Genomic DNA, 25330 nt, shown 5'->3' on the forward strand with positions numbered 1-25330 from the left:
AGATATTGACACTGACAAATCTACTTATCTCTTTAAGATGGAGTATATTCGTTCCTTGTTAAGAGGTGTTGATTACATTGGATATTGACGAAACTAGTCCTCTTGATATTAAAACTAGTAAACGTTAAAATTCTGTTTATAAACCTCCTGTGGTTACTCCAGAGGTTTTTCCAGTCCCTGATGCTATTTCTGATATGATTTCAAAGGAATGGAATAGGCCTGGTACTTATTTTATTCCTTCTGCTAAGTTTAAAAAGTTGTATCCTTTGCCAGCAATTAGATTGGAGTTTTGAGAAAAAATCCCCAAAGTTGATGGGGCTATTTCTACTCTTGCCAAACGTACTACTATCCCTATGGAAGATAGTACTTCCTTTAATGACCCTTTTGATAGGAAACTTGAATCTTATCTAAGGAAAGCTTATTTATATTCTGGCTATCTTCTCAGGCCTGCCATTTCTATGACTGATGTTGCAGCTGCATCAACTTTGTGGCTGGAAAGTTTAGCGCAACAGGAAACAGATCTTGGTTTGTCTAGCATTGTTCGCTTGCTTCAACATGCTAATCATTTTATCTGTGATGCTATTTTTGATATCAAAATTGATGTTAAATCTATGTGACATGTCTTTAGCTAGAAGAGCTTTGTGGCTCAAATATTGGAATGCTGACATGGTATCAAAGTCTAGATTACTATCTCTTTCTTTCCAAGGTAACAATATATTTGATTCTCAGTTGGATTCAATTATTTCAACTGTTACTAGGGGGAATGGAGTTTTTTTTTCCCCTCAGGATAAAAGATTTAAGGGTAAATCTAAAGCTTCTAATCGTTTTCGTTCTTTTTGACAGAATAAGGAACAGAAAGCCAATCCTTCCCCAAAAGAATCTGCTTCCAATTGGAAACCCTCTTCAAGTTGGAATAAATCCAAGCCTTTTAAGAAACCAAAGCCAGCCCCCAAGTCTTCATGAAGGTGCGGCCCTCATTCCAACTCAGCTGGTAGGGGGCAGATTTAAACATGTGGGCAGATTCTGTCCAAAATCAATGGATTTAGAGTATTGTTTCTCAAGGGTATCGAATAGGATTTAGAGTAAGACCTCCTGTGAGAAGATTTTTTTTCTCTCGCGTTCCAGCAAATCCAGTGAAGGCTCAGGCTTTTATGAAGTGTGTTTCAGATCTAGAGCTTTCAGGGCTAATTATACCAGTTCCATTTCAGGAACAGGGTCTGGGGTTTTATTCAAATCTATTCATTGTCCCAAAGAAAGAACATTCATTCAGGCCAGTTCTGGATCTGAAAATTTTGAATTGTTTTGCAAGAGTGCCAACTTTCAAAATGGTGACTATAAGGACTACTCTGCCTTTTGTTCAGCAAGGTCATTATATGTCCACGATAGACTTAGAGGATGCATATCTTCATATTCCGATTCATCCAGACCACTATCGGTTTCTGAGATTCTCTTTTCTAGACAAGCATTACCAATTTGTTGCTCTTCCATTTGGCCTAGCGACAGCTCCAAGAATTTTTTCAAAAGTCCTCTGTAATCAGAGAACAGGGTATTGTGGTGTTTCCTTATTTGGACGCTATTTTGGTACTAGCTCAGTCTTTACATTTTGCTGAATCTGACACAAACCAACTAGTGTTGTTTCTTCAAAGACATGGTTGGAGGATCAATTTACCAAAAAGTTCTTTGTTTCCTCCGACAAGGGTCACCTTTTTAGGTTTCCAGATAGATTCAGTGTCCATGACTCTGTCTCTGACAGAAAAGAGACGAATGAAATTGGTTTCAGCTTGTCAGAACCTTCAGTCTCAATCATTCCCTTCAGTGGCTATAAGCATGGAGGTTTTAGCTCTCATAACTGCAGCATCATACACGATCCTCTTTGTTCGTTTTTCATATGAGACCTCTCCTGCTTTGTATGCTGATTCAATGGTGCAGGGATTATACAAAGATATCACAATTTATATCCTTAAATCCCAATGTTCATCTTTCTCTGACTTGGTGGTTAAATCACCACCGTATAATTCAATGGGCCTCTCTTTTGTTTGTCCAACCTGGACTGTAATCCCAACAGATGCAAGTCTTTCAAGTTGGGGAGCTGTTTGGGGGATCTCTGACAGCACAAGGGGTTTGGAAATCTCAAGAGGCGAGGTTACCAATAAATATTTTAGAACTCTGTGCTATTTTTAGGGCTCTTCAGGTTTGGCCTCTGTTGAAGAGAGAACCATTAATTTGTTTTCAGACAGACAATATCACAACTGTGGCATATGTCAATCATCAGGGTGGGACAGTCCCCTAGCTATGAAAGAAGTATCTCGGATACATTCTTGGGCGGAATCCAGCTCTTGTCTAATTTCTGTGGTACATATCTCAGGTGTAGACAATTGGGAAGCGGATAATCTCAGCCGTCAGACTTTATATCCGGGGGAGTGGTCTCTCCATCCAGATGTGTTTTTTCAGATTGTTCAGATGTGGGGTCTTCCAGAAATAGATCTGATGGCTTCTCATCTAAGCAAGAAACTTCCCAGTTACCTGTCGAGGTCCAGGGTTCTTAATGCGCAGTCGGTGGATGCGTTAGCAGTTCCTTGATTTTACCAACCTGCTTATATCTTCCTGCCTCTAGTTTTTCTTCCAAGAGTGATCTCCAAGATCATCATGAAAAATTTGTTTGTGTTTCTGGTAGCACCAGCATGGCCTCAAAGGTTCTGGTATGCGGACCTTGTCAACCTTGGCTACTTCCTTTAAGACTAGACCTTCTGGATCTCAAATCATTGAATTTGAAGGTATGGAAATTGAACGCTTAGTCGTAGAGGTTTCTCTGACTCAGTGATTGATACTATGTTACAGGCTCGTAAATCTGTTTCTAGGAAGATTTATTATCGAGTTTAGGAGACATATTTCATGGTGTTCTTCTCATAAATTCTCCTGGCATTCTTTTAGAGTTCCTAGAATTTTACAGTTTCTTCTGGATGGTTTGGATAAAGGTTTGTCTGCAAGTTCCTTGAAGGGAAAAATCTCTGCTCTTTCTATTTTATTTCACAGAAAGATTGCTAAGCTTCCTGATATTCACTGTTTTGTTCAGGCTTTGGTCCGTATTAAGCTTGTCATTAAATCAATCTCTCCTCCTTGGAGTCTTAATTTGGTTTTGAAAGCTTTACAGGCTCCTCCTTTTGAGCCTATGCATTCTTTGGATATTAAACTACTTTCTTGGAAAGTGTTGTTCCCTTTGGCTATCTCTTCTGCTAGAAGAGTTGCTGAATGATCTGCTCTTTCTTGTCAGTCACCTTTTCTGATTTTTTTTTTTTTATCAAGATAAGGCATTTTTGCGGACTTCATTTAAATTTTTACCTAAAGTTGTGAATTCTAACAACATTAATAGGGAAATTGTTGTCCCCTATTTGTGTCCTAATCCTAAGAATTCTTTGGAGAGATCCTTAAATTCTCTCGATGTTGTAAGAGCTTTGAAATATTATGTTGAAGCTACTAAAGATTTCAGGAAGACTTCTAGTCTATTTGTTGACTTTTCTGGTTCTCAGAAAGGTCAGAAAGCTTCTGCCATTTTATTGGTTAAAGCTTTTGATTCTTCAGGCTTATTTGCAGTTGGGTCAGGCTCCGCCTCAGAGAATCACAGCTCATGCTACTAGATCAGTATCCACTTTGTGGGCTTTTAAGAATGAAGCTTCAGTTGATCAGATTTGCAAAGCAGCGACTTTGTCTTCTTTGCATACATTTACTAAATTCTACCGTTTTGATGTATTTGCTTCTTCTGTAGTAGTTTTTGGTAGAAAAGTTCTTCAGGCAGCTGTTTCAGTTTGATTCCTCTTTTGGTTGTGGATTTCATTTTTTCAGCGGAAAATTGCTGTTTTTATTTTATCCCTCCCTCTCTAGTAACTCTTCTGTGGTGTTCCACATCTTGGGTATTACTATCCCATACGTCACTAGCTCATGGACTCTTGCCAATATGAAAGAAATTAATTTATCAGGTTAGTTCTTACATAAATTATGTTTTCTTTCATGTAATTGGCAAGAGTCCATGAGACCCACCCTTTTTATGGTGGTTATGTTTTTTGTATAAAGTACAATTCTATTTCCATCACCCCACTACTTGGCTTTTTCGTTAAACTGAATTGTGGGTGTGGTGGGGGGTGTATTTATAGGCATTTTGAGGTTTGGGAAACTTTGCCCCTCCTAGTAGGATTGTATATCCCATACGTCACTAGCTCATGGACTCTTGCCAATATGAAAGAAATGAATTTATCAGGCAAGTTCTTACATAAATTATGTTTTTTACCTGATGTTTCTATCGTTGACATATGAAAGAAAGCTTTGTGTCTGATTTTGTACGTATGAGCACTGCTAACCGAGCAGAGTATGCGTGTTTCCTTGCCTAGGTTGGGCCACTGCTCAATCACTGATTCACCTCAAATTAGTAAAACCTTAGCTTGTTAGTGACATATGAGGGCTGGAGTTGAGCTTCGCTGAGATGAACAGAGAAAGTGTATTACTGTAACCAAGTGTCCGATAAATTTGCCACTGTGAAATAGGTAAAGTGCATCATACTAAAGTGTGCTACAGTAAAATGAGACAAACTGTGTATGAAATGATTATTGAAAATAGAAAGATGTTGCTTACTTTCCTCATCATGCAGTATAGAGTTTATTTTCCTTTTTTTAAGGTAAAAGCCCATTAATTTCATATAATTATTAATTTCATTAATATATCTGTTTTATGAGTTAACTATTCTCTGTTGTAATATTGCCAAATATTAACTTATGGAAAACATAAAAGATATATCTAATTTCCCATATATTTTATTCATTAATATATTGGATACAAACTTGTGATACACATGATTTTCATTTTTGCTCATGTAAAAGATCAATAATATTTAAATATTTGTGCTATAGTTGGGGTACATAGAAAACAACTATATGCCTATAGGGTACTTGCTACACTGCCTTAAAGGACCAGTAAATATAGTAATTTGCATAATAAACAAATACATGATAAAAAGACAATGCAATAACATTTTTTTTTTCTGAGAAATTTCAGTTATGTCTTTTTCCACTCCCCCTGTATCATGTGACAGCCATCAGCCAATCACAAATCCATATACGTATATTCTGTGAATTATTGCACATACTCAGTAGGATCTGGTGACTCAAAAAGTTTAAATCTATAAAGACTGTGAACATTTTGTTAATGGAAGTAAATTGGAAAGTTGTTTAAAATTGCTGATCTATCTGAATCATGAAAGTTTAATTTCTCTTGTTAAGTGTATCCAGTCCACGGATCATCCATTACTTATGGGATATTCTCCTTCCCAACAGGAAGTTGCAAGAGGATCACCCACAGCAGAGCTGCTATATAGCTCCTCCCCTAACTGTCATACCCAGTGATTCTCTTGCAAGCCTCAACCAAGATGGAGGTCGTAAGAGGAGTGTGGTGTTTTATACTTAGTTTATTCTTCAATCAGAAGTTTGTTATTTTTAAATGGTGCCGGAGTGTACTGTTTATCTCAGGCAGTATTTAGAAGAAGAATCTGCCTGCGTTTTCTATGATCTTAGCAGAAGTAACTAAGATCCATGGCTGTTCTCACATATTCTGAGGAGTGAGGTAACTTCAGAGAGGGAATGGCGTGCAGGTTTTCCTGCAATAAGGTATGTGCAGTTAATATTTTTCTAGGGATGGAATTTGCTAGAAAATGCTGCTGATACCGAACTAATGTAAGTAAAGCCTTAAATGCAGTGATAGCTACTGGTATCAGGCTTATTAATAGAGATGCATACTCTTATAAAAATATAATATAAAACGTTTGCTGGCATGTTTAATCGTTTTTATATGTATTTGGTGATAAAACTTATTGGGGCCTAGTTTTTTTCCACATGGCTGGCTTGAATTTGGCCTAGAAACAGTTTCCTTAGGCTTTCCACTGTTGTAATATGAGTGGGAGGGGCCTAATTTGCCATTTTTTTGCACAGCAAAAATTACAGACACAGACATCCAGATTCTTCCTGCATGATCCAGTACTTCTCTGAAGGGCTCAAAAGGCTTTAAAAGTCGTATTGAGGGAGGTAAAAAACCACAGTAGAGCTGTGGCAGTTGTTGTGACTGTTTGAAGAAAAAGAAAAAACAAAACAAAAAAAAACGTTTTTGTCTTTTATTATTTTTTGGTATTAAGAGGTTAATCATCCATTTGCAAGTGGGTGCAATGCTCTGCTAACTTGTTACATACACTGTAAAAATGTTAGTGTAACTGCCTTTTTTCACTGTTATTTAAAATTGACAAAATTTGTGTTTCTTAAAGGTGCAGTAACGTTTTTTATATTGCTTGTAAACTTGTTTAAAGTGTTTTCCAAGCTTGCTAGTCTCATTGCTAGTCTGTTTAAACATGTCTGACACAGAGGAAACTACTTGTTCATTATGTTTGAAAGCCATGGTGGAGCCCCATAGGAGAATGTGTACTAAATGTATTGATTTCACCTTAAACAGAAAAGAAATATCACCAGAAGATTCTGACGAGGGGGAAGTTATGCCGACTAACTCTCCCCACGTGTCAGACCCTTCGCCTCCCGCTCAGGGGATGCACGCTAATATGGCGCCACTTACATCAGGGACGCCCATAGCGATTACCTTGCAGGACATGGCTGCAATCATGAATAATAACCTGTCAGAGGTATTATCCAGGTTGCCTGAATTAAGAGGCAAGCGCGATTGCTCTGGGGTTAGTAGAAATACAGAGCGCGCAGATGCTGTAAGGGCCATATCTGATACTGCGTCACAATATGCAGATCATGAGGACGGAGAGCTTCAGTCTGTGGGTGACATCTCTGATTCGGGGAATCCTGATTCAGAGATTTCTAATTTTAAATTTAAGCTTGAGAACCTCCGTGTGTTGCTTGGGGAGGTATTAGCTGCTCTGAATGACTGTAACACAGTTGCAGTACCAGAGAAATTGTGTAGGCTGGATAAATACTATGCGGTACCGGTGTGTACTGATGTTTTTCCTATACCTAAAAGGCTTACAGAAATTATTAGCAAGGAGTGGGATAGACCGGGGGTGCCTTTTTCCCCCCCACCTATATTTAGAAAAATGTTTCCAATAGACGCCACTACACGGGACTTATGGCAGACGGTCCCTAAGGTGGAGGGAGCAGTTTCTACTTTAGCAAAGCGTACCACTATCCCGGTTGAGGACAGTTGTGCTTTTTCAGATCCAGTGGATAAAAAATTGGAGGGTTACCTTAAGAAAATGTTTATTCAACAAGGTTTTATTTTACAGCCCCTTGCATGCATTGCGCCTGTCACGGCCGCGGCATTCTGGTTTGAGGCCCTGGAAGAGGCCATCCATACAGCTCCATTGACTGAAATTATTGACAAGCTTAGAACACTTAAGCTAGCTAACTCATTTGTTTCTGATGCCATTGTTCATTTGACTAAACTAACGGCTAAGAATTCCGGATTCGCCATCCAAGCGCGTAGGGCGCTATGGCTTAAATCCTGGTCAGCTGACGTGACTTCGAAGTCTAAATTACTCATTCCTTTCAATGGGCAGACGTTATTCGGGCCTGGTTTGAAGGAAATTATTGCTGACATTACTGGAGGTAAGGGTCACACCCTTCCTCAGGACAGGGCCAAAGCAAAGGCCAAACAGTCTAATTTTCGTGCCTTTCGAAATTTCAAGGCAGGTGCAGCATCAACTTCCTCCGCTTCAAAACAAGAGGGAACCTTTGCTCAATCTAAGCAGGCCTGGAAGCCTAACCAGTCCTGGAACAAAGGCAAGCAGGCCAGAAAGCCTGCTGCTGCTTCTAAGACAGCATGAAGGAACGGCCCCCTATCCGGCGACAGATCTAGTAGGGGGCAGACTTTCTCTCTTCGCCCAGGCGTGGGCAAGAGATGTTCAGGATCCCTTGGCGTTGGAGATCATATCTCAGGGATATCTTCTGGACTTCAAAGCTTCCCCTCCACAAGGGAGATTTCATCTTTCAAGGCTATCTGCAAATCAGATAAAGAGGCATTCCTACGCTGTGTGCAAGACCTCCTAGTTATGGGAGTGATCCATCCAGTTCCGCGGACGGAACAAGGACAGGGTTTTTATTCGAATCAAATAAGAGGGAACCTTCAGACCAATTTTGGATCTAAAGATCTTAAATTCCTCAGAGTTCCATCTTTCAAAATGGAAACTATTCGGACCATCCTACCCATGATCCAAGAAGGTCAGTACATGACCACAGTGGACTTAAAGGATGCCTACCTTCACATACCGATTCACAAAGATCATCATCGGTTTCTAAGGTTTGCCTTTCTAGATAGGCATTACCAATTTGTAGCTCTTCCCTTCGGGTTGGCTACAGCCCCGAGAATCTTTACAAAGGTTCTGGGCTCACTTCTGGCGGTTCTAAGACCGCGAGGCATAACGGTGGCTCCGTGTCTAGACGACATCCTGATACAGGCGTCAAGCTTTCAAGTTGCCAAGTCTCATACAGAGATAGTTCTGGCATTTCTGGGGTCGCACGGGTGGAAAGTGAACGAGGAAAAGAGTTCTCTATCCCCACTCACAAGAGTCTCCTTCTTAGGGACTCTTATAGATTCTGTAGAAATAAAAATTTACCTGACGGAGTCCAGGTTATCAAAACTTCTAAATGCTTGCCGTGTTCTTCACTCCATTCCGCGCCCTTCGGTAGCTCAGTGTATGGAGGTAATCGGCTTAATGGTAGCGGCAATGGACATAGTGCCATTTGCGCGCCTTCATCTCAGACCGCTGCAATTATGCATGCTGAGTCAGTGGAATGGGGACTACACAGATTTGTCCCCTCTGCTAAATCTGGATCAAGAGACCAGAGATTCTCTTCTCTGGTGGTTGTCTCGGGTACACCTGTCCAAGGGTATGACCTTTTGCAGGCCAGATTGGACAATTGTAACAACAGATGCCAGCCTTCTAGGTTGGGGTGCAGTCTGGAATTCCCTGAAGGCACAGGGATCGTGGACTCAGGAGGAGAAACTCCTTCCAATAAATATTCTGGAGTTAAGATCGATATTCAATGCTCTTCTGGCTTGGCCTCAGTTAGCAACACTGAGGTTCATCAGATTTCAGTCGGACAACATCACGACTGTGGCTTACATCAACCATCAAGGGGGAACCAGGAGTTCCCTAGCGATGTTAGAAGTCTCAAATATAATTCGCTGGGCAGAGTACCACTCTTGCCACCTGTCAGCAATCCATATCCCAGGCGTGGAGAACTGGGAGGCGGATTTTCTAAGTCGTCAGACTTTCCATACGGGGGAGTGGGAACTCCATCCGGAGGTGTTTGCTCAGTTGATTCATCGTTGGGGCAAACCAGAGTTGGATCTCATGACGTCTCGCCAGAACGCCAAGCTTCCTTGTTACGGATCCAGGTCCAGGGACCCAGAAGCGACGTTGATAGATGCTCTAGCAGCGCCTTGGTTCTTCAACCTGGCTTATGTGTTTCCACCATTTCCTCTGCTCCCTCGACTGATTGCCAAAATCAAACAGGAGAGAGCATCAGTGATTCTGATAGCACCTGCGTGGCCACGCAGGACTTGGTATGCAGACCTAGTGGACATGTCATCCTTTCCACCATGGACTCTGCCTCTAAGACAGGACCTTCTGATACAAGGTCCTTTCAATCATCCAAATCTAATTTCTCTGAGACTGACTGTATGGAGATTGAACGCTTGATTCTATCAAAGCGTGGCTTCTCCGAGTCAGTCATTGATACTTTAATACAGGCACGAAAGCCTGTTACCAGGAAAATCTACCACAAGATATGGAGTAAATATCTTTATTGGTGTGAATCCAAGAATTACTCATGGAGTAAGGTTAGGATTCCTAGAATATTGTCTTTTCTCCAAGAGGGCTTGAACAAAGGATTATCAGCTAGTTCCTTAAAGGGACAGATTTCTGCTCTGTCTATTCTTTTGCACAAGCGTCTGGCAGAGGTTCCAGATGTCCAGGCATTTTGCCAGGCTTTGGTTAGAATTAAACCTGTGTTTAAACCTGTTGCTCCCCCGTGGAGCTTAAACTTGATTCTTAAAGTTCTTCAAGGAGTTCCGTTGGAACCCCTTCATTCCATTGATATTAAACTTTTATCTTGGAAAGTTCTGTTTTTGATGGCTATTTCCTCGGCTCGGAGAGTCTCTGAGCTATCTGCCTTACAATGTGATTCTCCTTATCTGATTTTTCATGCAGATAAGGTAGTCCTGCGTACCAAACCTGGGTTTTTACCTAAGGTGGTTTCTAACAAGAATATCAATCAAGAGATTGTTGTTCCATCATTGTGTCCTAATCCTTCTTCAAAGAAGGAACGTCCTTTACATAATCTGGACGTAGTCCGTGCCTTGAAGTTTTACTTACAAGCTACTAAAGATTTTCGTCAAACATCTACCCTGTTTGTCGTTTACTCTGGACAGAGGAGAGGTCAAAAAGCTTCGGCAACCTCTCTTTCCTTTTGGCTTCGGAGCATAATACACCTAGCCTATGAGACTGCTGGACAGCAGCCCCCTGAAAGGATTACAGCTCATTCTACTAGAGCTGTGGCTTCCATCTGGGCCTTTAAAAATGAGGCCTCTGTTGAACAGATTTGCAAGGCCACGACTTGGTCTTCGCTTCACACTTTTTCAAAATTTTACAAATTTGATACTTTTGCTTCTTCGGAGGCTGTTTTTGGGAGAAAGGTTCTTCAGGCAGTGGTTCTTTCCGCTTAATCCTGCCTTGTTCCTCCCATCATCCGTGTACTTTAGCTTTGGTATTGGTATCCCACAAGTAATGGATGATCCGTGGACTGGATACACTTAACAAGAGAAAACATAATTTATGCTTACCTGATAAATTTATTTCTCTTGTAGTGTATCCAGTCCACGGCCCGCCCTGTCCTTTTAAGGCAGGTCTAAATTTTAATTAAACTACAGTCACCACTGCACCCTATGGTTTCTCCTTTCTCTGTTTGTTTTCGGTCGAATGACTGGATATGACAGTTAGGGGAGGAGCTATATAGCAGCTCTGCTGTGGGTGATCCTCTTGCAACTTCCTGTTGGGAAGGAGAATATCCCATAAGTAATGGATGATCCGTGGACTGGATACACTACAAGAGAAATAAATTTATCAGGTAAGCATAAATTATGTTTTTCACTCTCCCTTTAAAAAGCCACTTGTGAAATATTTTGTATAGCATTGTATTGCTGTTCCATAAAAACGTGGTAACCTGTTTTGTTTCAGCATTTATCAGTTTATTAAATGGCAAGCAAGCACAAGACGCTATTCAGAATTTCCACCAATACACCTTCCGAGATAAAGAAATCTCAGTTCAGCTGCAACCAACTGATGCTGTGCTGTGCATTACCAACCTTCCTCCCTTGCTATCGCTGCAGGAGTTTGAGGAACTTGTACGAGTATATGGAAATATTGAGAGATGTTTTCTGGTGTACAGTGAATTCACTGGGAATTCAAAGGGTTATGGCTTTGTAGAGTACATGAAAAAAGACTCCGCATCCAAAGCCAGGTTGGAATTACTTGGGAAAACGCTAGAGGAATACACTCTCTTTGCACAGTGGATGGACATAAACCAGTTAACAGAAGATCTTATTCACTCTAAGTGCCTTTCTGTTGATAAGCTTCCCAAGGACTGCAACAGCTCTGAGATAATGCAACTCTTCTCATCATTACACCAACCTGCGTTCTTCCAGGTATGTTAAAAACATTTTTATTCTTGTAGTAAAGGTGATGTGCTTCCCCCCCCCCCCCCAAGATATGGTGAGTCCACAACTTCCTCAATTACTGTTGGGAATATCAATCCTGGCCTGCAGGAGGAGGCAAAGAGCACCACAGCAAAGCTGTTATGTGTCACTCCCCTACTCATAAACCCCAGTCATTCTCTTTGCCTCTGTCAATGGAGGAGGTGAAGTTTTTATGTCTGAAGAAAATTTGAATATATTTCGCTACAAGCAAGATTTTTGGGTCTAGACGTACTCCACGTTAGTCTCTTCAGTAGGGCAGTGGTGGCTTTAAAGCAGTTATGAAAGTAGCATCTGTCTCTGGGCACATGCTTCCGGAGACCTTCCTGGATGATTGTTAACACGGACGCCAGCCTGCTGGGCTGGGGAGCAGTCTGGGACTCGTTAAAGGTGCAAGGACTATGGACTCGGGAGGAGTCTGCTCTCCCCTTAAACATCGAGTTGAGAGCGATTGACAATGCTCTGATGGCTTGGTCTCAGTTATCCTTAGCCCGGTTTATTAGGTTCCAGTCAGACAATGTCACCTCAGTGGCTTACATCAACCACCAGGGAGGAACTCTGAGTTCCTTAGCCATGAAGGAGGTGGCTCGGATTGTTCAGTGGGCGTAAGCCCACAATTGCTGTCTATCTGCCATCCACATTCCAGGAGTGGACAACTGGTAAGCGGACTTCCTGAGCTGACAGACATTTCATCCCGGGTAGTAGGCTCTCCATCCGGAGGTGTTCTCCAGGTTAACCCTGAAATGGGGTGTGCCGGAGTTGGATCTGATGGCGTCTCTTCAGAATGCCAAGCTTCCAAGGTACAGTTCAAGGTCAAGGGATCTGCAGGCCGCCCTGATAGATGCTCTGACGGTTCCTTGGGATTTCAATCTAGCATACCTTCCACAAGTCATTGCTCGTATCAAGCAGGAGAGAGCATCAGTAATTCTAATAGCCCCCGCATGGCCTCGCAGGATCTGGTATGCAGACCTAGTGCAGATGTCATCTCTTCCACCTTGGAGGTTGCCTCTGAGGGAAGGACCTTCTAACTCAGGGTCCATTCCTCCATTCAAATCTCGTTTCACTGATATTGATTGCTTGGAGATTGAACGCTTAGTCCTGTCTAAGCGTGGTTTTTCTAAGTCGGTCATTGAGACCTTGATTCAGGCTCGTAATCCTGTTACTAGAAAAATTTACCATAAGATATGGCGTAAATACCTTTATTGGTGTGAATCCAAGGGTTACTCTTAGAGTAGGGTCAGGATTCCTAGAATTCTGTCTTTTCTCCAGGAAGGTCTGGAGAAGGAACTGTTAGTCGGTACTCTGAAAGGTCAGATTTCTGCACTATCTATTTTGTTGCTTAAGCGTCTGGCAGATGTTCAATCTTTTTGTTCAGGCCCTGGTCAGAATCCGGCCTGTGTTTAAGTCTGTTGCTCCTCCTTGGAGCCTTAACCTTGTTCTTAAAGTCCATTTGAGCCTATGCATTTCATATATATAAAGTTATCTTGGAAGGTTTTGTTTCTTGTTGCTATCTCTTCTGCTCGGAGAGTCTCGGAACTCTCGGCTTTGCAGTGTGATTCGCCTCACCTTATTTTTCATGCTGATAAGGCAGTTCTTTATACTAAATTGGGGTTTCGCCCTAAGGTGGTTTCGGATAGAAATATTAATCAGGAAATTGTTCCTTCTCTCTGTCCTAAACCGCCTTCTCATAATGAAAGTCTGTTGCACAATTTGGATGTTGTGCATGCTCTTAAGTAATATCTATAGGCGACTAAGGATTTTCGCCAGTCTTTTGCCCTGTTTGTTTGTATGTTTCTCAGGAAAGCGGTCAGAAAGCTTCTGCTACTTCTTTCACTCTGGTTAGGAAGTATTATTCGTTTTGCTTTTGAGACTACTGGTCAGCAGCTTCCTGAAAGAGTTACAGCTCATTCCATCAGGGCTGTCTCCTCATCTTGGGCGTTTTTAAAAATAAAGCTTCCGTGGAACAGATTTGCAAGGCTGCAACTTGGTAATCTCTGCACACTTTGTCCAAATTTTTCAAATTTGATACTTTTGCTGAGGCTTCTTTTGGGAGAAAGGTTCTTCAAGCGGTGGTGCCTTCTGTTTAGGCCTGCCTGTCTTTTAATCCCTCCCTTGTCATCTGTGTCCTCTAGCTTGGGTATTGGTTCCCACTAGCAACTGAAGACGTTGTGGACTCGCCATATCTTAGGAAAGAAACAAAATTTATGCTTACCTGATAAATGTATTTATTTCTAGATATGGTGAGTCCACAACCCCACCCTTTTATTAAAGACATTTTATTTTGACTAAACCTCAGGCACCTATACACCTTTGTGTTATTCCTTTTTTCCATTTCCCTTCGGTCGAATGACTGGGGTTTATGGGTAGGGGAGTGACACTTAACAGCTTTGCTGTGGTTCTCTTTGCCTCCCGCTGGCCAGGAGTGATATTCCCACTATTAATTGAGGACGTCGTGGACTCACCATATCCGGAAATAAATGCATTCATCAGGAAAGCATATTTTTTTTTTTAACATTTTTTGTTTTCCTTTTCTTTATATTTTCTGTTTATTAGATGAGTGGGAAGGAAAAAAGCTCTACATTAATTTTGCCAGGAACCAGAGTTGTTCTGGGGATGTCATTATGCAGCATGCTCATGATACAGCGTATAGGTTTATCTCTAGGCTTGTGTTCTCATAAAGGGACATCAAACTTTTACATTTCATTCCTGTTACAATGTTTATTACATTAACTAGAAAGTGCATTGCATTTTTTAAAAAAAAAATATTTTACCTGCTTTTCCTGTAATTAATTTTCCTGTGAAATGCATATTGCAGAGTGATTGGTTCATATGTGGAAAGGATTTGTTTATGCCTGTACCTAATTGGCCACAACGAGTGAATTAAGACGTATGTGTGTATGTGTGTATGTATGTATGTATGTATATGTGTGTGTGTATATATATATATATATATATATATATATATATATATATATATATATATATATATATATATATAATCTATCCAAATAGAAAAAGAGCGAAAGATGGATCAGAAATCAAAATAAGATTCTGAAAAATGAAGAGTTTCAGCACTCTTTTATCCCATATTTGAAGAAAAAAAAAATATAATATATAGACTGGAATACACGGAAAGGACAAGTGCATATGTGGTTACAACAAAAACATATAGGTTTATTGCAAAGGACAAAAGACATACAAGTGAAAATTCAAGCACCTATGGTGTGCTACACACCTAAAAAACCTATACCGCTGCGTTAGATTAAAAAAAGGGGGACAGGTAAGCTTGCAAAAAGAGGGAAGAGATTTAACATCAATAAATCAAATAAAAATATGCAGCTTAAGAACAGGGCACATAGAAGTCAGCAAATGTCTCTGTATATATGTTATTGCCGGGGACAGCCCAAGATCTCAATACAAGGCAAGATAGCAAAGTGTGCAAAGATGACTGTTTATGAAAATAAAGACGCTCCGTCATATATAAGAATGTTATTAACAGAGATGTGTAGTATAATACAACCAGTCTCTGATCAGATGATGGCACTTTCAAAAAGACTTCCACAGTAACGGCCTACTGTATGCTCACTCGGAGCAGATTGCTGTTGAAGCAGCTGGTAAACGAGGTGAAAACGTCCCCTAATACCCAGGGGATCAATTGCTTATTCAATCCAGAGCCATCCTGGCAGGTAAGTTGGAGAGTAGGCTGTTTTCTCACAGGTGCAGGAATAGGTTAATACAGTAGCAACATGAAGGTGGATCTCGCCTGCAGATTTCCACTACAGTGAGCAGGACGGTGCAAACACAGCTCGTAAGCCTCTCCTCTTCTCAAAGCCATATCACCCTGCTCTACAGGTGACCGACAGAAGTAAGGTAGATACAGTTTCAAACACCGCCACTGGAACACAAACTGCTTGCTACTAAGTTTCAAAGTATCAGTCAACACGCGTTTCGTCCAACAGTGCTGAGCAAAAGCCGGGGGCCTCGTCAGGACTGTCCATTGGCTATCTTACCTGCATATTTATTGGCTTCAACTGTTTAATGGGTGTGGCGACATTCTGTTAACCAGGCTTGCTAGACATTGGCTAAAGTAGCCAAGCATTCCGAGTTGAATTTCAATAGTTCTACAATGTATTAATCATTTAAATATACAATGCAGTATTGTAATAGACATGGTAAGAAAGAAATGCGTGCTGACCCGTTAATGCACTGTCAATGGTACATAGTCTAAAAAAGTGCTTTCATGAGAAAAAGCTTCTTTATGAAAAGAGCGGGAGATATTCTGTATAGGTTACGTGTGCATACTTGGCAATATACAGTTGTATGCAAAAGTTTAGGCACCCCTGACATTTTCCATGATTTTCATTTATAAATAGAGTGTTTGGATCAGCAATTTCATTTTGATCTATGGCAATATATACTAAAAAAAGTAATGCATCTAGGAAAGAGAAACATTTTGAAAAGCCTGCAATGGCAGTTCCTAAAGGGGTATGCTCCGCTTCATGTGAGTACATTTCAGTAAGTGAAAGGGTTACCTTTAACACATTAGGAGTGTATTGAAGATATTTATCTCTCTATTAGCAGAACATAAGTTAATCATAGCCAATGTTTATTTATATAGGTTTATTTCAGAGCCTTAATCTAAATAGTAGGCATATTCAATTCTCTCATTTAGGCCATATGGGAAATGGGTCCAACGAGCTTCTTTTCTTAGAAGACATTTGTTTTCATCCCCTCCACTCCCATTTGTAATACCCCTATCAATGCCTTTAAACTTTAGGGAGGTCGTACTGCCTTTGTGGAACTGTGTGAAGTGACAGGCTACACTAGTATCTCGTGCATATAGAATGTTGTCCCAATGTTCCTGTATCCTGTCCTTTAAAAGTCCTAGTTTTTCCAACGTAGAAGAGAGGACAGTAACATTGAAGTAAATAAACGACTTCCACTGAGTTACAGTTAGAGTAATATCTAATATCAAATTTTCTAGCATTTTTCTAGTATTTGTAAAAAAAAGGTTTTGCACTTACAACATATAGGGGCAGTACACACAGTGGCCACAGGGGTAGTTTCCTTTAACCTGTTGGTAATTTTGCAGCCAATTTGTTTGAGGTTGAGACCTTATGAATCTGCTTTTTACCAGTTTGTCACTCAAACTAGGAGTTTTCTTTGCGGTCATAAGGATTCTCGCCTACTTTCTCAAATAGTTTCTTGTCTAGTGTTAAAATATGCCAATTCTGAGTTAGTATATTTCTGATATTGTGCCAATGGCAATTGTAAGTTGTGATGAACCTAATTTAGTTACTACTAGGTTTATTGAAGTTGGCGTATAGAAGACTGTCTCTATCTAGTTTTCTTACTTTGCTCAAAGTTCGTTTGATCAAGTTGTGAGAATATCCTTTTTTTTTTTTTTTTTTTTTTTTTTTATGGTAATATTTTATTTGGTTTTATAACACGTGGAATGACAATGTTACAGAAACAAAGTAAATAAATGCATAACGATTCTAATACAATCATATTCAGTAATCCCCCTTTCACATCGGGGACATAACAGAAACAACATGTGGTTCATTAGGGTCTCATCATAAACGCTAAACAATAACAAAAAGTATATCTCCAATGAAGTATTGATTATTTGATGTGTTTATTCATCTAAAGGGGTCATAAATGAGACATGTTTTCCCCTCATCTAGCTTCCCTAAACATTGTCCATGGTTCCCATAATGCTAGGAACTGGACCTTAGTAGATACTAATTCTGCTGCTGCACTACTCATTTGGAATATTTAGTCTATCTTTTGCTCTATTATTTTGTAACTTATAGGTTCTGACTTCCAATACTTAGCAAAGTCTGGTTGCAGTGAATATTGTAGCCACAAGCTTATCTTGTGTAGTGAGTTCTTGTATAGGAAAATGGAGTAATGCATGTTTTGTACCTATGGTTATCTCTTTCACTAGTATGGTCCTAATCAGTTCAGTAGTTTTTTCCCAGATCCTGCGTATTGGAGGGCAATGCCACGAAGTATGTAAATATGTGCCATCCTTCGTACACTCCCTAAAGCATAGTTTGCTTACCCCAGTTTTATAAGATCATGTTGGGTGTAAATACAATCTAAAGGCAGTTTTCAGATAATTTTCTTGGAGGTTTGCATTACATGTAAATTTGGGACCTCGCTCCAGGTTTGCAATCCATTCTTTTCAAAACTCTGATTCCCTTTTTGGTTGCTATAACTATTTCGGTTCATTGTTATTTCAACTGTGACAGCTTTTTGTGCTTCTTAAAGGCACAGTAGCGTTTTTTATATTGCTTGTAAATTTATTTAGAAAAGTATTTCCAAGCTTGCTAGTCTCATTGCTAGTCTGTTTAAACATGTCTGACACAGATGAATCTCTTTGTTCACTATGTTTAAAGGCCAATGTGGAGCCCAATAGAAATTTATGTACTAATTGCATTGATGCTACTTTAAATAAAAGTCAATCTTTACATGTAAAGAAATTATCACCAGACAACGAGGGGGAAGTTATGCCGACTAACTCTCCTCACGTGTCAGTACCTTCGCCTCCCGCTCAGGAGGTGCGTGATTTTGTGGCGCCAAGTACATCAGGGAGGCCCTTACAAATCACTTTGCAAGACATGGCTACTGTTATGACAGAAGTATTATCTAAATTGCCAGAATTAAGAGGCAAGCGCGATAGCTCTGGGTTAAGGACAGAGCGCGCGGATGAGGTGAGAGCCATGTCAGATACTGCGTCACAGTTTGCAGAACGTGAAGACGGAGAGCTTCATTCTGTGGGTGACGGATCTGATCCAGGGAGACTGGATTCAGAGATTTCTAATTTTAAATTTAAGCTTAAGAACCTCCGCATATTGCTAGGGGAGATATTAGCGGCTCTGAATGATTGCAACACGGTTGCAATTCCAGAAAAATTATGTAGGTTGGATAGATACTATGCGGTACCGGTGTGTACTGACGTGTTTCCTATACCTAAAAGGCTTACAGAGATTATTAGCAAGGAGTGGGATAGACCTGGTGAACCCTTTTCCCCTCCTCCCATATTTAGGAAAATGTTTCCTATAGACGCCACCACACGAGACTTATGGCAGACGGTCCCTAAGGTGGAGGGAGCAGTTTCTACTTTAGCTAAGCGTACCACTATCCCGGTGGAGGATAGTTGTGCCTTTTCAGATCCAATGGATAAGAAATTAGAGGGTTACCTTAAGAAAATGTTTGTTCAACAAGGTTTTATCTTACAGCCACTTGCATGCATTGCGCCTGTCACTGCTGCGGCGGCATTCTGGTTTGAGTCTCTGGAAGAGGCCATTCGCACAGCTCCATTGGATGAAATTATGAACAAGCTTAAAGCACTTAAGCTAGCTAACGCATTTGTTTCTGATGCCGTCGTACATTTAACCAAACTTACGGCTAAGAACTCCGGATTCGCCATCCAAGCGCGCAGAGCGCTATGGCTTAAATCCTGGTCAGCTGACGTGACTTCTAAATATAAATTGCTTAATATTCCTTTCAAAGGGCAGACCTTATTCGGGCCCGGCTTCAAAGAAATTATAGCTGACATTACGGGAGGTAAGGGCCATGCTCTACCTCAGGACAGGGCCAAATCAAAGGCCAAACAGTCTAATTTTCGTGTCTTTCGTAACTTCAAGGCTGGAGCAGCATCAACTTCCTCCGCTCCAAAACAGGAAGGAGCTGTTGCTCGTTACAGGCAGGGCTGGAAAGTTAACTAGTCCTGGAACAAGGGCAAGCAGGCCAAGAAACCTGCTGCTGCCCCCAAGACGGCATGAAGAGAGGGCCCCCTATCCGGAAACGGATCTAGTGGGGGGCAGACTTTCTCTCTTCGCCCAGGCTTGGGCAAGAGATGTCCAGGATCCCTGGGCGTTGGAGATCATATCTCAGGGATATCTCCTGGACTTCAAAACTTCTCCTCCACGAGGGAGATTTCATCTTTCAAGGTTATCAGCAAACCAAATAAAGAAAGAGGCGTTTCTACGCTGTGTACAAGACCTTTTACTAATGGGGGTGATCCACCCAGTTCCGCGGGCGGAACACGGGCAGGGATTCTATTCAAATCTATTTGTGGTTCCCAAGAAAGAGGGAACCTTCAGACCAATCTTGGACTTAAAAATCCTAAACAAATTTCTAAGAGTTCCATCATTCAAAATGGAAACTATTCGAACCATCCTTCCCATGATCCAAGAGGGTCAGTACATGACCACAGTGGATTTAAAGGATGCCTACCTTCACATACCGATTCACAAGGATCATTATCGGTACCTAAGATTTGCTTTCCTAGACAGGCATTACCAGTTTGTAGCTCTTCCCTTCGGATTAGCTACGGCTCCAAGAATCTTTACAAAAGTTCTGGGCTCACTTCTGGCGGTACTAAGACCGCGAGGCATAGCGGTGACTCCGTACCTAGACGACTTTCTGATACAAGCGTCAAGTTTTCAAACTGCCAAGTCTCATACAGAGATAGTTCTGGCATTTCTGAGGTCGCATGGGTGGAAGGTGAACGTGGAAAAGAGTTCTCTATTACCACTCACAAGAGTTCCCTTTCTAGGGACTCTTATAGATTCTGTAGAGATGAAAATTTACCTGACAGAGGCCAGGTTATCAAAACTTCTAAATGCTTGCCGTGTCCTTCATTCCATTCCACACCCGTCAGTAGCTCAGTGCATGGAAGTAATCGGCTTAATGGTAGCGGCAATGGACATAGTACCATTTGCGTGCCTGCATCTCAGACCGCTGCAATTGTGCATGCTAAGTCAGTGGAACGGGGATTACTCAGATTTGTCCCCCCTACTAAGTCTGGATCAAGAGACCAGAGATTCTCTTCTATGGTGGCTCTCTCGGCCACATCTGTCCAAGGGGATGACCTTTCGCAGGCCAGATTGGACGATTGTAACAACAGACGCCAGCCTTCTAGGCTGGGGCGCAGTCTGGAACTCCCTGAAAGCTCAGGGATTATGGACTCAGGAGGAGAAACTCCTCCCAATAAATATTCTGGAATTAAGAGCAATATTCAATGCTCTCCTAGCTTGGCCTCAGTTAGCAACTCTGAGGTTCATCAGATTTCAGTCGGACAACATCACGACTGTGGCTTACATCAACCATCAAGGGGGAACCAGAAGTTCCCTAGCGATGTTGGAAGTTTCAAAGATAATTCGCTGGGCAGAGTCTCACTCTTGCCACCTGTCAGCGATTTACATCCCAGGCGTAGAGAACTGGGAGGCGGATTTTCTAAGTCGCCAGACTTTTCATCCGGGGGAGTGGGAACTTCATCCGGAGGTCTTTGCTCAACTGATTCTTCGTTGGGGCAAACCAGATCTGGATCTCATGGCGTCTCGCCAGAACGCCAAGCTTCCTTGTTACGGATCCAGGTCCAGGGACCCGGGAGCGGTGCTGATAGATGCTCTGACAGCCCCTTGGGTCTTCAACATGGCTTATGTGTTTCCACCATTCCCGATGCTTCCTCGTTTGATTGCCAAGATCAAACAGGAGACAGCTTCGGTGATTCTGATAGCGCCTGCGTGGCCACGCAGGACTTGGTATGCAGACCTAGTGGACATGTCGTCCTGTCCACCGTGGTCTCTACCTCTGAGACAGGACCTTCTAATTCAGGGTCCTTTCAAACATCCAAATCTAATTTCTCTGAGGTTGACTGCATGGAGAATGAATGCTTGATTCTATCAAAGCGTGGCTTCTCGGAGTCGGTTATTGATACCTTAATACAGGCTAGGAAGCCTTTTACCAGAAAAATTTACCATAAGATATGGCGTAAATATTTATATTGGTGCGAATCCAAGAGTTACTCATGGAGTAAGGTTAGGATTCCTAGGATATTGTCCTTTCTACAAGAGGGTTTAGAAAAGGGCTTATCTGCTAGTTCGTTAAAGGGACAGATTTCTGCTCTGTCTATTCTTCTACACAAACGTCTGGCTGAAGTTCCAGACATTCAGGCTTTTTGTCAGGCTTTAACTAGGATTAAGCCTGTGTTTAAGACTGTTGCTCCGCCGTGGAGCTTAAACTTAGTTCTTAATGTTCTTCAAGGCGTTCCATTTGAACCCCTTCATTCCATTGATATCAAGCTGTTATCCTGGAAGGTTTTGTTTTTGATGGCTATTTCCTCGGCTCGAAGAGTCTCTGAGTTATCTGCCTTACATTGTGATTCTCCTTATCTGATTTTTCATTCAGACAAGGTAGTTCTGCGTACTAAACCTGGGTTCTTACCTAAGGTAGTTACTAACAGGAATATCAATCAAGAGATTGTTGTTCCATCACTGTGTCCTAACCCTTCTTCAAAGAAGGAACGACTTTTGCATAATTTGGACGTAGTCCGTGCCCTGAAGTTCTATTTACAGGCAACTAAAGATTTTCGTCAAACTTCTTCCTTGTTTGTCGTTTACTCTGGACAGAGAAGAGGTCAAAAGGCTTCGGCTACCTCTCTCTCTTTTTGGCTTCGTAGCATAATACACCTAGCCTATGAGACTGCTGGACAGCAGCCCCCTGAAAGGATTACAGCTCATTCTACTAGAGCTGTGGCTTCCACCTGGGCCTTTAAAAATGAGGCCTCTGTTGAACAGATTTGCAAGGCTGCGACTTGGTCTTCGCTTCACACCTTTTCAAAATTTTACAAATTTGACACTTTTGCTTCTTCGGAGGCTATTTTTGGGAGAAAGGTACTTCAGGCAGTGGTTCCTTCTGTTTAATGTTCCTGCCTTGTCCCTCCCTTCATCCGTGTACTTTAGCTTTGGTATCGGTATTCCATAAGTAATGGATGACCCGTGGACTGACTACACTTAACAAGAGAAAACATAATTTATGCTTACCTGATAAATTTATTTCTCTTGTAGTGTAGTCAGTCCACGGCCCGCCCTGTCTTTAAGGCAGATCTAAATTTTAATTAAACTCCAGTCACCACTGAACCCTATGGTTTCTCCTTTCTCGTCTGCTTTGGTCGAATGACTGAATATGACATGTGAGGGGAGGAGCTATATAGCAGCTCTGCTGGGTGATCCTCTTGCAGCTTCCTGTTAGGAAGAGATATATTCCATAAGTAATGGATGACCCGTGGACTGTCTACACTACAAGAGAAATAAATTTATCAGGTAAGCATAAATTATGTTTTTCTAAATCCTCCAGCTGATCCTCTAATTTTTTGATATGTTATGCTTGTTCTTGAACAGCATTTTGCAGGTGAGGTATCTTCGACCACTTCTAACTTTTCTTTCAGGTTGGCCATGTGGCCTCCTATCTCCAGTATGTTCTGCTTTGTTTCTGTCAGGGCTGTTTTAAACTCTTTATGGAACAGGGCTTTACTTTGTAGAAGTAAGTCTTGATTAGATTCGATGGGTTGTGCAGTTGCCGATTTATCTGGCATTTGTGAAGGGCTATTTCCAGATGGAGACCGTGGCTCCTGTGTCTTATGTTTCAGTTGGGAGCGAGACAGAAGATATTTTACTGTTTGTGTCTTGTTCTTCATTTTATTGTGTTTTGGTATATTAAATTGTATGAATGCTTGTTATCTGCTCTGATTCCGGTTAGGCCTTTGATTCAAAGTGGCTACTCCAGCTGTGTAGCGGTGGTGACGCAGTTACTAAAAGGTTCATGTATAATGGAGTTGCTGCTGCATCTTAATTTGTTAAAGCCTCAGCTCTTATTCATCATGGGGTCTTAGTGATGTTTAGCAGAAGTGGCATATACACAAAAAGAAAAATGATGTACAGCTTCCCTTCCGTTTATTATATGTGTGTCTGTTTATATGTACCTCTTCTTTTTTTCCCCCTGTGTTTTCTCTCCTATATTATGATTGTCCTCCTGTATCTCCTTCTTTAGTTCCTTCTCAGGCAGTTTAATTCACCACTTTCTAGCGTGCTAAGGTAGCGTTCAATCTGGGGTGTATTTATCTTACCCCTGTTGGAAGCCTTCCGCTTCTTATGAGACGTCTCTGAGGGCTGTGTAGCTGTTTTGCGCCGTACCGGCGCTGCGCTGAGTGCAGCAGGCCACAGATGCGGCTGTGATGTAGCTCCAGACCTACTCCTCCTCCGGATCTAACTGTGTCTTCTGCCCGATGCCTCTGTCGATAGTTGGGGCAAGTAGGGTCCGGTTCAGGGCTAAACAATGCCCCCTCAAATTAATGAATCTCTCACTCATTTGTTTTGCATGATATTCGAATTTGTTTTTTGAGGAACAATTCCTTCTCAATCTAAGAAACCAACCATTTGGGATACCTTTCTTTAGGGGTTCTGGGTGACTACTGGATGCCTCTAATAAGTTATTTGTTGCAGTTTCTTTTAGAAAAAATTCTGTTGAAATGGTTCCCTTCTTTCTTAATTAAAATGTCTAAAAAAGTCTGTTCTCTATCAGTATGGGCATATGTCAGAAAGATGTTGCGATTGTTTTGATTTAGACTGGAGACAAACTCTTGCAGACGGGTCAGGGGGCCATCCATCCCAGAGGACCAAGATATCATCCATGTATCTAATCCACAGGGAGACATGGGATTCAAGGACCTCACCGAACTGTTCAAAAATGTCCAGTTCCCAAATGGAGACATGCGCATACTGCGCCCAGGGCTGTACCCCTGACCTGTCTAAGTAGAGTTATCAAACTGAAAAGATTTGTTCTCCAATATAAAGCGCAACAGCTTTAGTACAAAGATAGTGTCTCTCTCACACTCTGATCCCCGTGTATCTAGGAAATGTCTACACGCCTCCAACCCTATCTCGTGTGGGGTGGAGGAATAGAGGCTTTCGACATTTAAGGATACTAGAATGGTCTCAGGCTTAACCGTTAGGCCGTCTAGTTTCCTTAAGAGGTCTGGAAGAGAAAGTAAAAAGGGACGTAGGAAATGGTCAACATATATTCCTATGTGCTCACCTATGTTACCAATCCCCAAGACTATTGGTCTTCCAGGGGGATAGGACATATTCTTATGTAATTTAGGAATTACATAGAAAGTAAGCATAACTGGGCAGGTAGGACACATATATTGAAATTCTTTTAAGGATATCAAACCATCAGATTTGGCTTCTTGGAGAATTTTGGTTAATTTAGATTTCATGGATGCTATGGGGTTACGAGATAATTTTTCATATTGATTTTTGTCATTTAATTGTCTCTTAACCTCGTTCAGGTAGAAGGACTCATCAAGCAGGACTAAATTGCCTCCCTTATCCGCAGGCTTACAAATCACATTTTTAGCTGTACTTAGTTCCCTAAGGACTTGTCTTTGTTTGTTATATAGATTATCTGCCCAGACCCAATCTTCTGGTATATTTTCTATTTCACATTCAACAGCTTTTACAAACAGAGACGGGCGGGTCCTGTGCAATGGATGGCATGTAGGTGGATTGAGGTCTAAAATCTTTCTTTAATTTCTGCTGTCCACCTGCATGTCATCCAGTATCGCCTTCCTCATTTTCATCTAGGAGTGATTTTAATATCTGAACAGTCTCTTGGTCATTTGTTCGTTCAAGATTTTTTTGATGCATAGTATAATGGAGAATCAATTTTCTAGCAAACAGGTGGAGGTCTTTAATTAGTTCGATCTTGTCTAGTTTGTTGGACTAAAGGATAG

At 41.4% G+C, this 25330-nt stretch overlaps 1 protein-coding gene across 1 annotated transcript in view; it reads left to right on the forward strand.

Annotated features, from left to right (window-relative positions):
* The window catches only part of RAVER2 (ribonucleoprotein, PTB binding 2), a gene marked incomplete in the record, with an annotated part of 339360 nt that overhangs the window by 70651 nt on the left and 243379 nt on the right, over positions 1-25330 (forward strand). The window contains 1 exon segment of the mRNA XM_053693676.1: positions 11228-11694. Coding sequence (XP_053549651.1) covers positions 11228-11694 — 467 coding nt within the window.

Source organism: Bombina bombina, chromosome 10 (assembly GCF_027579735.1).
Source record: "Bombina bombina isolate aBomBom1 chromosome 10, aBomBom1.pri, whole genome shotgun sequence".
NCBI lineage: Eukaryota > Metazoa > Chordata > Amphibia > Anura > Bombinatoridae > Bombina > Bombina bombina.